The sequence below is a fragment of the Lepidochelys kempii genome, chromosome 6, assembly GCF_965140265.1.
Source record: "Lepidochelys kempii isolate rLepKem1 chromosome 6, rLepKem1.hap2, whole genome shotgun sequence".
Lineage (NCBI taxonomy): Eukaryota > Metazoa > Chordata > Testudines > Cheloniidae > Lepidochelys > Lepidochelys kempii.
Window position 1 is genome coordinate 91,120,415 of NC_133261.1, and position 13,322 is coordinate 91,133,736.

Sequence of the window (13,322 nt, forward strand, 5' to 3'; positions counted from 1 at the left end):
AGTGACCTGGATGCAGGGAGCCCTGACCTCGCTCCTCCCCTCACAGCCCCCTAGGGGTGCATGGGGCAGAGGAGCAGCCGTCTAGTGGGGGAGCCAGCAGCAGTGCCAGCTGCTCCATCACTGCATCCAGGTTAGTTTTCCCATGTGGGTGAGGAGGGGGCTGCAGAGGTTAGGGGCATAGGAGGGGGGCAGGGTTGGGGTGAAGAGGGCACAGTGCAGGGAATGGGGTGTAGGAGGGAGGGGTTGGGGTGAAAAGGGTACAGTGCAGGGGTTGGCGCAGTAGGAGAGAGGTAAAGGGGGTACAGGGATTTAGGAGCACAGGAGGGGAGTACAGGGGTTGGGGTGAAGAGGGCACAGTGCAGGGGCTGGGGCACAGTGCAGGGGTAGGAATGAAGGGGGTGCAAGGGTAAGAGGCAGAGAAGGGGAGTGCAGGGATTAGGGGAAAAGGGAGCACAGTGAAGGGGTTAGGGGTGAAGGGAGGGTGGGAGCCCATGGGGGCCGGGGCAATGGCGGAGCACCAAAAATGCAAGTTTGCCCAGGGTGCCATTTCCCCTAAGGCCAGCCCTACAACTGCGCCCCCATCCAGCCTTCCTGCCAAAGGTGGTGTCACAATCCCATAACAACCAAGTCATTTTCCTACCAGTCTTCTTCCGGAAACCTCACAAGAATTTTGAGGAACGACAGCTTCATTCGTTGGACGTTAGATGGGCCCTCACCTTGTATATTGGGAGGACTAAACCCTTCTGCAAATCCACGCAACTCTTCGTAACAATAACGGAAGGGATGAGAGGGCTACCTGTGTCATCTCAAAGGATATTGTCCCGGATAACAGCCTGTATTCAAGCTTGCTACGACCAGACAAACATCCCACCTCAGGCCATTTTAACCATTTATTCAACAAGAGCCCGAGCTTCGTCAGCCGCGTTCCTAGCGCAGGTCCCAATCCAGGACATCTGTAGAGCCGTGACCTGGTGGCTGGTACATTTCTTCATGTCCCACTACACCGTCACCCAAAGGGCCTGAGCCCAACGCTAGTTTCAAAGGGTTGCGTTGCAGTCTGTATGCCCGTGAACTCTGAGCCCACCTCCTTGGGGTACTGCTCGCAAGTCACCTAACGTGGAATGGACATGAGCAAGCACTTGAAGAAGAAAAAATTATTACTAACCTCTGTAAGTGTTGATCTTTGAGATGTGTTGCTCATGTCCATTCCATGTTAGGTATGTGTGTGCCAAGTGCACCATTGCTGGAGATTTTTCCCTTAGTGGTATCCGTTGGGTTGGCTCTAGCGCCCTCCAGAGCCATGCATTTATGCGCCAGTATAAAGGGCGCTGCCAGCCACGCACCCTCTCAGTTCCTTCTTACTGGCCAACTCCGACAGAGGGGTAGGAAGGTGGGTCATGGAATGGACATGAGCAACACATCTCAAAGAACAACAGTTACAGAGGTTAGTAACCGTTTTGTGTCTAGTCTTATTCTCCTTCTGCTGTCTGGAGACTGATGCAGGAGTGTTCCGTACAATATCTTCTCCAGTGTTTTGCCCAATCTAGTTTTAAAAGTAACATGTAAGTATTCATTTTTGTAATGAAATGTATGTTTTGTGCATAAAGATAATTAAATAAAAATTCTTTCTAAAACAATGCTTGGTTTTGTCCTCTTTTGAACTGCAGTTTCTTTCTGCTTCAGGCTTTTCACGTAAACATGTATGGGTCATCTTTTCTTTTATTGCAGAGGTCCCAAACTGTTAGCGGTCCCCTGGCAGCTGTCCCGCTCCCAGCCCCACCCCCAGCTGTGGCCTCAGCCTCCTTACCCCTGTCCATATGGTCCCCCCACTGGAGCCACGGCCCTGCTCTCGGTCCCGATGCCAAGGGAGGGGCCGCGGGGGGAGGGAGGGTGTGACTCTCAAAAGTTTGTTTTATGGGTTGTAACCTTGTGCCTTCTGTGATTGCCACAGGAAAAAAAGAGTGAGCCTGGCAATTACTATCTGACTTCACTCCCTAGTAAACTAATGGAACAACTGTTAAGATAAACAATTCTCTTAGCACCTAGAGAATATACAGAAGCATGAGCAATAAACTGCAGTGAGGGAGTCATTTTAAATAACAAATCATGCCACATAAACTTGACTGGTCTGTTTGATAGAATTACAAAATTCGTGGAGAAAGGGAGAGCCATAGATGTAATTTAGACTGGTGAAGTGTTTGATACACAGTCTCCATTTTACTAGAAAAACAACGCCAAGTTGATGTGGTTTATACCCTGAAAGAGGGATTGAAAATCAGTTGAAAATTTACCAGATATTATTGGTAAATAGTGAAGTATTGAACTCAGGAGAGATGCATATATTAGTGTTGCAGGGATTGATGTTAGGTCTGATTGTCTGTTATGAATCTATTGAAGATGGCCTTGCATGGGGAAAAAATTGTGCTTGTGTTTTCCACCCCTTTTCTTGTGCTCCTTTATAACTTATAAAGGCCTTGAAAGAGGTGGTGTTTTTCTTTTCTTAGAAATATCAGGAATGTCAAGTCCAGTTTTCCCAGACTTTGATAGAGAATTCATTGTGGGGTTTCAGGGAGGCCAGGATAGTGAGGTTCCTCAGCCCTTAATTAGAAGATGGGAATGTTGAATCTTTAACAAAGAGAGCTTTTCTCCCAACTGTTTTTAGAACATTGGAGTTAAATAGCCATTAATTAGAGCTGTTGATTAATCTCAGTTAATGCCTGAGATTAACTGAAAAGAAAATTAACGTTAATCTTTTTAATGCATTAATTGCATACCTCTGGGAGGGGAGGGAGGCATCTGCAATGTGGGGGCTGAAGCCCTAGCCTGGAGCTCCGGAGGTAGAAGAGGGGCTGAAGACCCAGCTCGGCGGCTGGGGTCGGGTGTCCTGAAACCCTGAGCCAAGAGAGGGGCTGGCGCCCTGAGAGGGGACTGAGGCCCAGAGCTCCGAGCCTTGCGCCCCGAGGCGGGCTGAAGCCCAGAGCCCCCAGCGCCAATCCTATATTTGAAAGTATAGAAAACCTCCACAATATTTAAATAAATGGTATTCTTTTATTGTTTAACAGTGCGATTAAAACTGTGATTAATCATGATTAATTTTTTTAATTGCTTGACAGCCCTACTATTAACATATACAAAGTTTTAAAGAATCTGTATAAAAATAACTTACTTATTCAGTCATGTTTTTCTTCCTTGGTAATGGTAATGTCACAATTCTACCACCTATACAGGTTTCTGAATTGTTAGTATTAGCCAAGATCTGAATTGTTTGTATTAACAACAATAGAGACAACCCTTTCAAAAACGCTTTCAGATCTTCTGTGACTCATAAAGAAAAAAAAAACTTTTTTTTCCTCCCCTTTGAGTCACCTTTATTGATGTAGAAGAGGTGCCAAATAGCCCCTTGGGCACTGTGGCCATGGGCATACTAAAAATACTTGAATCAGATTAAAGTTACAGATCATATTATATTGTAGATAGACACACATAAACACCACTGAGAGGAGTGAAATGATACACAGGTTAGAAATAAGATCTGGAAGTAGTAAAATGGGATTTGACCTGCTCACATTCAAACTAACACAGCTAGGGGAAGAGGAGTTTAAAATGTGAACATGGGACTATCAGAAGTGTTGAGCCTTGTCTTTACTCTGCTCCCATTTGAAATCAATAGTAAAACTCCCACTGATTTCACTTAGAGCAGAGTTAGGCCAACACTGAGTGATTTTGAAAATCCTACCATAGATATTCAATAGGAGGGAAATAATTGAAAACAAATTAGATGTGTCTGATATGCACTGGTAGAAAAACGGGACACTAAAGTTTGATGCTTCATGTGCAGAGAGATCATATTGAGACAGAACCTAGATAAATGTTTCTAGGCAATTTACCCATACAGCTTTACTGTGTCATGGAAGATATTGGCAAAATCGTGAACTTTAGCACCTTCTGAACAAAGTGTAAAAGCCATTTCTTTAAACAACCTTCCCACAACCACTCCCAAATGCAAGCCAAAGTCCAGACCCCGCTGCTTGGAGTGGAGAGAGAAATGTATCTGAATGACTACACTTTCTATTGTAAGGTGCTCAGGTATCCTAGCAAGGGAACACTATGAATTTAGAAAGATTGTGTAACTGATGCAATGGCATCTGGAATATTGTGTTCATTTCCAATTTCTTGTTACCAAAAAGAGAAATCAGAGAAGAACAAAAAATGGTTAAGGAGGGGGAGGGAATTGCCTTACAAGAAAACATTAAGTGAACTTGGTGATACACTGACAGCTAATAACAAGTGGGTGGGGAGGAATATATAACATTTGTGTATAGGTGTTTGAAGAGTGATCAACTGGAGGGGAAGGAATTGTTTAGGATGGTATTAGCGGGTGTAGCAAGTAGAAATGGGATGAAATTGAGAGAGGAAATATAGACAGGCTTCGCCCAATCAGAAATAATCTTAATGTAAATGGAATTATAATCGGGAATACACATTACTCTGTCCTGCAGACAATATTATAGTATTTGTTATGAAGCCAGCTCACACACTACTAGAATTGCAAGAGGGAATCCTAAAATTTGGCAAATCGTCAGGACTTAAAATAAAGTCAGAACTCCTAGAGGGAGTTCTGATCTGAGGGCTCTGATCTACAAAAAAGGATATAAAAGATAAATAAAGATACAAATGGGAAATACTTTAATAAAACACCTGGGAATAAACATTTCTAAAACATGGCAAGACATATGAATTATACTCCTTTGATTAAGAAAATTGAAACAGATCTGGAAAATTAGCCAAAATATGAAATTTCATGGTTAGGCAAAACTGTGGCAGTTAAAACGAGTATCTTACCCCTGAATTAACTTCCTTTTCCAAGCACTCCCAGTTTTAGTCACAGGAAATCTCTTAAATCAGTGGCAATCCATGATAAATTCATTTGTGGAAATAAACTTATGCAATCTTCTTTACAAAAGCCATGGCAAAATGGAGGATTGGCTTTACCAACCATAAGTACTGTTATGTAGCTAGTCAGATCAGAAACCTGATGCACAGTACTGGATGACACCAAAATGTTGTTAGCATTAGGTAGAGATAGAACACAATCATGGTACTGTAATCAAACTCTCCATGATCCCCTGGATAAAGAAATCCTATGGTCCAAAATCAATACAAACCTTCCTTTTATGAAAGCATCAGTAGAAACTTGCGATAATTTATTTAGAAAGCTAAGACCATACCTATTACCAGTATTGCCAATATAAAACAGTAGAGAATATAATCTCTAGGTTTCTCACAACAGATTTTTTTGGTAGCCTCAGCGTGCAGCCACCAACTCTTGCTGGTGGCTGCTCTGACCATTTTCCCTAAAATAATTAACTTTAGGAAAAACAAATAGATATGCCCATACACATGTCCAAATCCTTGTAATTTATGTAGGGTTTTGGTTTTTTGCTGACTCAGTAATAAAAAATGGTCTCTATTCTTTACTGGACCTAAACAGAATAGAAACACAAATAAGGTGCTTTGCATGGTCTTGTCTTTTTTGTTGTTGTTTCTCCCCCCTTCCCCCCCCCCTTTTTTTTGTTAAGATATGCTAGGTAGTCAGTCTTCTGCTGTGAAAAGTGATATTTGTATGTTAATATCACTTGTCACAGCCTCCCAGCTAGCTACTAGTCTGCTTTGAAAAGTGATATTAAGAAATGTACAAATATCACTTTTCACAGCAGATTTATTCAGCCCCAGCAAGCCTGAGGACAAAGTAAGCCCTGGACGGGGAGGTGGGTAGGGAGGCAGCAGGGGGTAAGGAGCTGGGGGGACGGAGCCCCGCAGCTGGAGCCTGCTGTCCGCCACCCCAGGGTGGAAGTCTGATCCCACTGCCTCCGGAAAGGTGGGGAATTCAGTGGATGGCTGCCTGCTCCTCCAGTGTTTGTGTTTCAAGAGGGGGCAGGGCCCAACCCCCTCCAATCAGTGTCCGGGAGGCTGTGGCTGCAAGAAAAGCCCCTGGTGGCCACGGTGGCTGCATTTGAGAAATGCTGCTCTAGGAAGTTTTGACATTTGGGAAATTATAGGTATATCAATATTCAGCTAGCTGTTTAGAGGAAAATACATTTAGATCAGTGGCTCTCAACATTTCCAGACTGCTGTAGCCTTGCAGGAGTCTGATTTTCTTGCGTACCCCCAAGTTTCACCTCACTTAAAAACTACTTGCTTACGAAATCAGACATAAAAATACGAAAGTGTCACAGCACACTAGTACTGAAAAATTGCTGACTTTCTAATTTTTATCATATAATTATAAATCAATTGGAATATGAATATTGACATTTTGGTGTATAGTACATAGAGCAGTATAAACAAGTAATTGAATGAAATTTTAGTTTGTACTGACTATGCTAGTGCTTTTTATGTAGCCTATTGTAAAACTGAGCAAATATCTAGATGAGTTGATGTACCCCCTCGAAGACCTCTGCGTACCCCTGGTTGAGAGCCACTGACGGATTATGATGGTCTTTGTTTCAGAGTAACAGCCGTGTTAGTCTGTATTCACAAAAAGAAAAGGAGTACTTGTGGCACCTTAGAGACTAACCAATTTATTTGAGCATAAGCTTTCGTGAGCTACAGCTCACTTCATCGGATGCATACTGTGGAAAGTGTAGAAGATCTTTTTATATACACACAAAGCATGAAAAAATACCTCCTCCCACCCCACTCTCCTGCTGCTAATAGCTTATCTAAAGTGATCACTCTCCTTACAATGTGTATGATAATCAAGTTGGGCCATTTCCAGCACAAATCCAGGTTTTCTCACCCTCCCCCCACACACACACACAAACCCACTCTCCTGCTGGTAATAGTTTATCTAAAGTGACCACTCTCCTTACAATGTGTATGATAATCAAGGTGGGCCATTTCCAGCACAAATCCAGGGTTTAACAAGAACGTGGGGGGGGGGTAGGAAAAAACAAGGGGCAGTTGGTTACCTTGCATAATGACTTAGACACTCACAGTCTCTATTCAAGCCTAAGTTAATTGTATCAAATTTGCAAATTAATTCCAATTCAACAGTTTCTCGCTGAGTCTGGATTTGAAGTTTTTTTGTTGTAATATCACAACTTTCATGTCTGTGATCGCGTGACCAGAGAGATTGAAGTGTTCTCCAACTTGTTTATGAATGTTATAATTCTTGACATCTGATTTGTGTCCATTTATTCTTTTACGTAGAGATTGTCCAGTTTGCCCAATGTACATGGCAGAGGGGCATTGCTGGCACATGATGGCATATATCACATTGGTAGATGTGCAGGTGAACGAGCCTCTGATAGTGTGGCTGATGTTATTAGGCCCTGTGATGGTGTCCCCTGAATAGATATGTAGGCACAGTTGGCAACGGGCTTTGTTGCAAGGATAGGTTCCTGGGTTAGTGGTTCTGTTGTGTGGTATGTGGTTGCTGGTGAGTATTTGCTTCAGGTTGGGGGGCTGTCTGTAGGCAAGGACTGGCCTATCTCCCAAGGTTTGTGAGAGTGTTGGGTCATCCTTCAGGATAGGTTGTAGATCCTTAATAACGCGTTGGAGGGGTTTTAGTTGGGGGCTGAAGGTGACGGCTAGTGGTGTTCCGTTATTTTCTTTGTTAGGCCTGTCCTGTAGTAGGAGACTTCTGGGAACTCTTACATTTCCTCTAGTGTCTTCCATCCTGAAGGACTCTGAAGTGTTTTACAAATTTCAGTTGATCTACAGACTTTATGTGTGGCTCACGTCATTCTTCATTGACATGCAGGCATCCTGAAATGGAATGTGGCAGCTCTGCACACTAGGAGCAGAAAGCTAAATCTAATTGAGCTGGGAATCTTTTGGAGTGGCTTATTCAGTGCAGATACATCTTGTTCATTTTCTGGAGTAAAGCAAAAACAGAAAAGCTTTCCTATTTGTGAAAGTTCCCTTCCAAGCTATTGCATTGCTCCAAACTGGATGGATGGATTGTCTTGTCCAAGAGGAACCTCATCACAGGATCTATCTGTAACACTGGCTTGGTGCACGCAGTCTCATCTCCCTGTTTTGGCTGCCACCAAAAAAAGTAATAGCCTGGAGTTACTCATTGGGCATTTGTCTGTTGGGTTCTCACTGTTTGGCTGTGGTGTCCGTGAAGGTAACCCATTTACCATAAATACAATTAAAGTGTAAAGAGTCATACTGAAGAATTGTTCTCTTTCTGCTGTGTTTAATTAATGTAATAGCTATAGCTGGAATAAATGCAAAAATAAAATAACTTGAATGATTCTTATGGCAGGTGTCTGGATTTAATCTGTGTACAAGTGGGGATGTGGGGGGGGAGTGGGTTGTCTGTTTGGAAGCGAGATATGTGGGGAATGTCTAATCTTCTAATTTTGATCTTAAATTCTGGTTTTGAAGGACACAAGACAAGACAACACTGGACTCATCACAAGTGATGGTTCTCTCTCTCGGATTATAATTTTTCTGCAAATGCCACAGACATTTGTATTCAGTGTAAAATTGATTTTTAATAAAGAAAATTTACAATTAGCATGTCTAGTTGAGTGTATTTCCCAGAATATTTTCCTGCTGGATTAATTACAAAGCAATAAAGTAACTAATGTAACTAACAAGATGTGTCAGGTATCACCCTGTTCACTTTATTTGTATTTCAGACCCCTTTCCTACACACTTTGACTGTTTGACTTTTTAGTTAGAAAGCTCTTTGGGACAAGCTCTTTCTTGTTCTGTGTTTGGAAAAGGTCTAGCACATAGTGGGCACTACTAGAACGTAAATAATAATACAAGTGGGGAACAAGTTCAAGCTATAAAGAGTTGTGTGCTTTGTGGGCCTTGGTGTCACACAGGACAGCCCTAGAGGGTACAAATGGTGTCACCAAAAGCACCTGATCAGGGGTTGGTATCCTAACCCTGCTGCTTTCCTTCTCTCATTCAAAAGACATCTCTTGCACGGAAGGTCTGCTTCAGTGGCTCTCAACCTACCAGCCCTGAGGTCCCATCACCGGAGACAGGAGAGATTGATAGGAGGTATTTTCTCTGCGGAGGTAATGCTGTGCTAGCGACATTTAATAGAAGAAAGCTTGAAATAGAGTTGTTCTATTGCTAACATTGTAGCAGAAAATGGCAGCACTGGCTTGCCCTGCCTTCTGCGCCTGCAGTGCAGCTTTACTGACATTCAGTAACCTATAAAGGAAGAAACAAGCAAATCACCGAGGGAATACATCTCTCCATCAGGGACCATAAATAGGAGTGCCTTGTGCAAGTGGAACCTGAGAGTGGGAAGTGCTCTGTAATCCTGTATCAAATATCTCCGAATGATTTAGCTGCATCCAGAGGAATTCACAAATATGGTTCTTCTGCCAAGAGAAGAATGAAACACTTTCCCATTTCATTTCTAAGTGGTGTCAGTTTCCTTCTCTAGTGGGGAGCCTGCTGCATTAGTGTGGCTGCCAAAATGGTCATTGTATTCCCTCTGCTTGCAGACATAACTTTATGAATAGGCAGCTCTGTCCCTGAAGGTACATGTTTTAATACTTGGTCCATGACTTTCATGGTCCTCATCCCTATGCTTCTAAGTGCCCTTTCCATGACCTTCCCCGGGGGTGGGACATAGGCTCAGAGTTTTTAATCTGCCAGGGGGTGCTTTGCCCAGGCCCTGCCTCTACTTCACCCCTTCCCCCAAGACCACCCTCACCCTGTCTCTTTCCGGCCCCACCCCCGCCTCTTCCCCACCCAGTTCTGCCCCCTCCCCAGAGCACGCTTTGCCCTCCTGCCCAGCGCCTCCTGACGCCACGAAACATCTGATCCACAGCAGGCAGTAGGTGCTGAGAGGGAGGGGAGGCCTTGATCGGCAGCGCTCGCCGATGGGCAGGAGGCACTGGGTGGAGGTTTTAGTAGGGGGGCTCCTCGCCCCAGCTTGCCGCTTGCCTTCCCATTTGCCTCCTCACCCTGCTCGCCTGCCCGCCTCCTGCCTCACCTCCCGGCCTGCCTTCTCACAATTTTATTGAAGCTTGGGGTCCCCCAAAGCGCAGGGCCTGGGGCAGTTTCCCTGATTTGCCATACCCAAGGGACAGCTCTGGCCCTTTCTGATTGGCTATTTGTTTTCCTTTTACCTGGATTTAGATGGCTTAGGGTAGTGGCTTAGGGGAAAGGGCCTGTTCACAGTTTCTCCAAAGTGAATGGAGGGAAAAAGGATGCCTGAGGACTGACGGGGGGGTGTTAAATGAGTGAGTTTTGGTTAGCCACAGCTGTGCTGTGCTTTAAAATGGTGTTCAGAGGCACACACTTTGAACATTTTGGTATTCTTTAAAGACAGATAAAAAGAAGTTCAGAGACCAAAGCTTTAGAGTTCTCATTGTCAAGAGATACTGAGTGATATAAAGCAATTATTAGAATTACATATTTATTTTATAAATTGAGTAAGTAAATTTGGGATTAAAGTTGTAAAATGTTTGAAAGACATGTAATTTAAAACTTTAAACAAAATCAAAAAATCCTGGAAATACTCACTGAAGGTTCCAAGATCACCTTTAACTCTGCCGCTTGTCTCCAGCCCCAAACCCCGCTAACTTCCAGCTATATTCCCCAGTAACTTAAAAAACCAAAACAGTTCACCTGGACACTCATCCCCACTCTCACTGACCAGAAGCCGAAGCCTAGTTCCCTTTCCTATTCTATTCTGTAGAGATTCTTATACTGCACTCATCACCATAGTATCTGAAGCTCCTCAAATGTACTTAGGTACATAAATACTTTGAGGATCTGGGCCTGAGTGTCTTCCATTAGTACCTTCAGCAATGTGTCTATGCGTCTGTCACATGAGGTTTGTTCTGTCATCCTCTTCCCAGGCAGAGAAGTGTGTGCAGTGGGGTGTTTTGTTGTGGAATGTATTCATTGACACACCTGTTGCTATATGTTCCCTGCCCTCACAGTTCAGGCCAGAAAGCTCTTCACATATGATCTGCACAAGCTCCTGCCCACATCCACCACCTGTCTATACCGCAGAGCCTGTTCATTCTCTCCATACTGATCAGAGAGCTCACACTCCAAATACAAGAACCCAGCCTAAACTGCTATAGACTACAAGTCTCAAATGCCCTACAGGCACTGGCAAGATGCCCCTTAACTCCCATGTCTGATACAGGCCAGAAGGGTGAGTGTAGGGTAGATTTTTTACACAAAAACACCAGACTAAGGCAGTTCCTGAGACAAAAAGAACCACTTAACATTTTTTACTTTACAATTTAGGTCCCAGTCCTACAATGAGCTGCTTGTGCTCAGATCTCTGTGCCCAAAACAAGCCCCATTGATGTTGGGCTTTGCAGAGGGGTCATTGCAGGAATGGGAGTCTCAGTCAGGAACAAAGAAATAAGGGTAAAGGGCAGAGTGAAGAGTGGTTTTTGAAATCTTAACCATTTCCAGACTCTCTCATGCGTAGGGGTTTTTTTAACCACATCCTAATACTTGGTAGATTTCTGTTGTTTCCTTAAGTCAGACTGTTTCACATTCAGTTTTTTTTAATCACTAATATTTTTGAAAAATGTATTGATTTAAATTGATCAAGAACAAGTTTCAGAGGAGGCAGTCTGTGGAAGGCATTTGCCTTCTTCCGGCAGCTTCTCTATGCCTCTGTACTCCATGAAAGCCAATTAGCTGATTGGCGGAGAATTTCCCCTGGTGCAGGCACTATGCAGGATTTCACAAGCCCCAGCATAGGGGGTGTTTTATGGGTGGGTAGGAGGTGAGGCAGCACAGGAAGGAAGGAGAGAAAAATTAGAGCAGTTTCTTGTGCTCTGTGCTGGTGGCTCCATTGAATTTTGAACAATCTATTGAAGCAAGTAAAAGATCCATCACATAAGATGTTAGCACCTGAGGCATGGCAGGCTGGGAGCATTGCACAGCCTCTGGGAGCTGGTGGACCTCTCAGCTTTGGCTGGCAGTTACCAACATGGTTTTATGAAGTGGCTGCAGGAAGATGCACTTAGGAGAGGCGAAGTCATCAATGGGGAGTTGTAAAATTATTGGTGTGGGGAGGAGGCTTTGGAGGAGCATCCTGAGTGGCAACAAAGGGCAGCGTAGGCTGATGAGGATGAACTCACGATACTGGGCTGGATTCAGAGAAGTACTTAAGCCTTTGCCCAACTTTAAGCATGTGCATAGTCCCAATGACTTCAGATTAGTCACGTGCTAAATTCCTTCCAGACTGGGGGCTACTATCACTCAGAATATAAGACATGGGTGTTTTTCTACAAAAAGTCTCCTTCTGGCATCCCAGCCGGGCAGATATTGATCAAGATTATGTGAATGTTTGTTGACTTCATGTATGTCTATTGTAGTAAAGGGGGGAGAGTGAGCTGGAATTTTTAATTGTTTTTAATACTTTTAATTGCAAAATAAAGGATACATTCTCAAAATGACCTTTTGACATTTCCCCCCATTGGTTTGTTGCATCTTTTACCATGACAAACCACCAGCCTTAATTCTCTTTGGGCTCTAAAGACAGCTCTGGAAAGGGGAACACATAACTCATGTTTGGCATCCCATTTCGTCTGGCATAGTCATTTTGTGAAGTCCTCAGAGAGCGAGATCTGCCAGAGCTTTGGGGGACCCTCTAGGGCTGCACCTTGCTCTGTCTCTTCTGGAAGAGAGACTTCATAGCTCTTGGATTGCACATGACGCTCCTGGAAATGAGAGTGGTGGATAGGGAAGTGACCCCGATCCCAGGGTGTGCAATGACTTCTTCATACATTCCATACAAAAAGCTCTACAAGATCATCAGCTACACCTATACATTGAATGAACCGGCTCACAGAGCTTTTCAGTATTATCCGGAATGCATATCTGCACTTCAGACTGTTGGGAGATACAACCAATAACCCTTGTTAGTATCTACAAAACTACTATATAGGTGTGGTGATGGAACAGGCCTTCCACTTGGCTTAGTAATAGATGCAAACATCTCAGCCTAGCTCATCACAGAAAGGAGGAGTTATAGTTTGATTTGGAAAAAGCCGGGATACAGGACTGACAGACCCTAAATCATAGTCCTCTCAACAGTGCTGGCACAAGAGGGAACCAGGTGGCTTCTCCTCTTTTATCAGTTAGGAAGGTTAAATGTTAAGGAATTTATGTCAACAGAAATACAAGTCAGTGCAAAGAGAACTTGGAGCTTAATTTCATGAGTTCAGTGAGTTTCCATCCCTAGGCAAGTGGCTGATCAAGGATGGCACTACAGAACAATATCAGTTGCATTCATGGCAACTGATCATGGGACTCTGCTCAGGTCAGCTGCTCATACCTCCCTCCCTCCCCTGCCCTCCCCA

At 43.8% G+C, this 13,322-nt stretch overlaps 1 protein-coding gene across 2 annotated transcripts in view; it reads left to right on the forward strand.

The window, feature by feature from the left end:
- The window catches only part of YLPM1 (YLP motif containing 1), a 93,295-nt gene extending 84,765 nt beyond the window's left edge, over positions 1 to 8,530 (forward strand). For both annotated transcript variants that reach the window (XR_012159494.1, XM_073349185.1), the window contains one exon: positions 8,398 to 8,530. Coding sequence is in view for 1 of the 2 variants with exons in the window: in XM_073349185.1 (XP_073205286.1) it covers positions 8,398 to 8,435 (38 nt within the window). In the remaining variant the exon portion in view is untranslated. The remainder of the gene's footprint in view (positions 1 to 8,397) is intronic.
- The last annotated feature ends 4,792 nt before the right edge of the window (positions 8,531 to 13,322 follow it).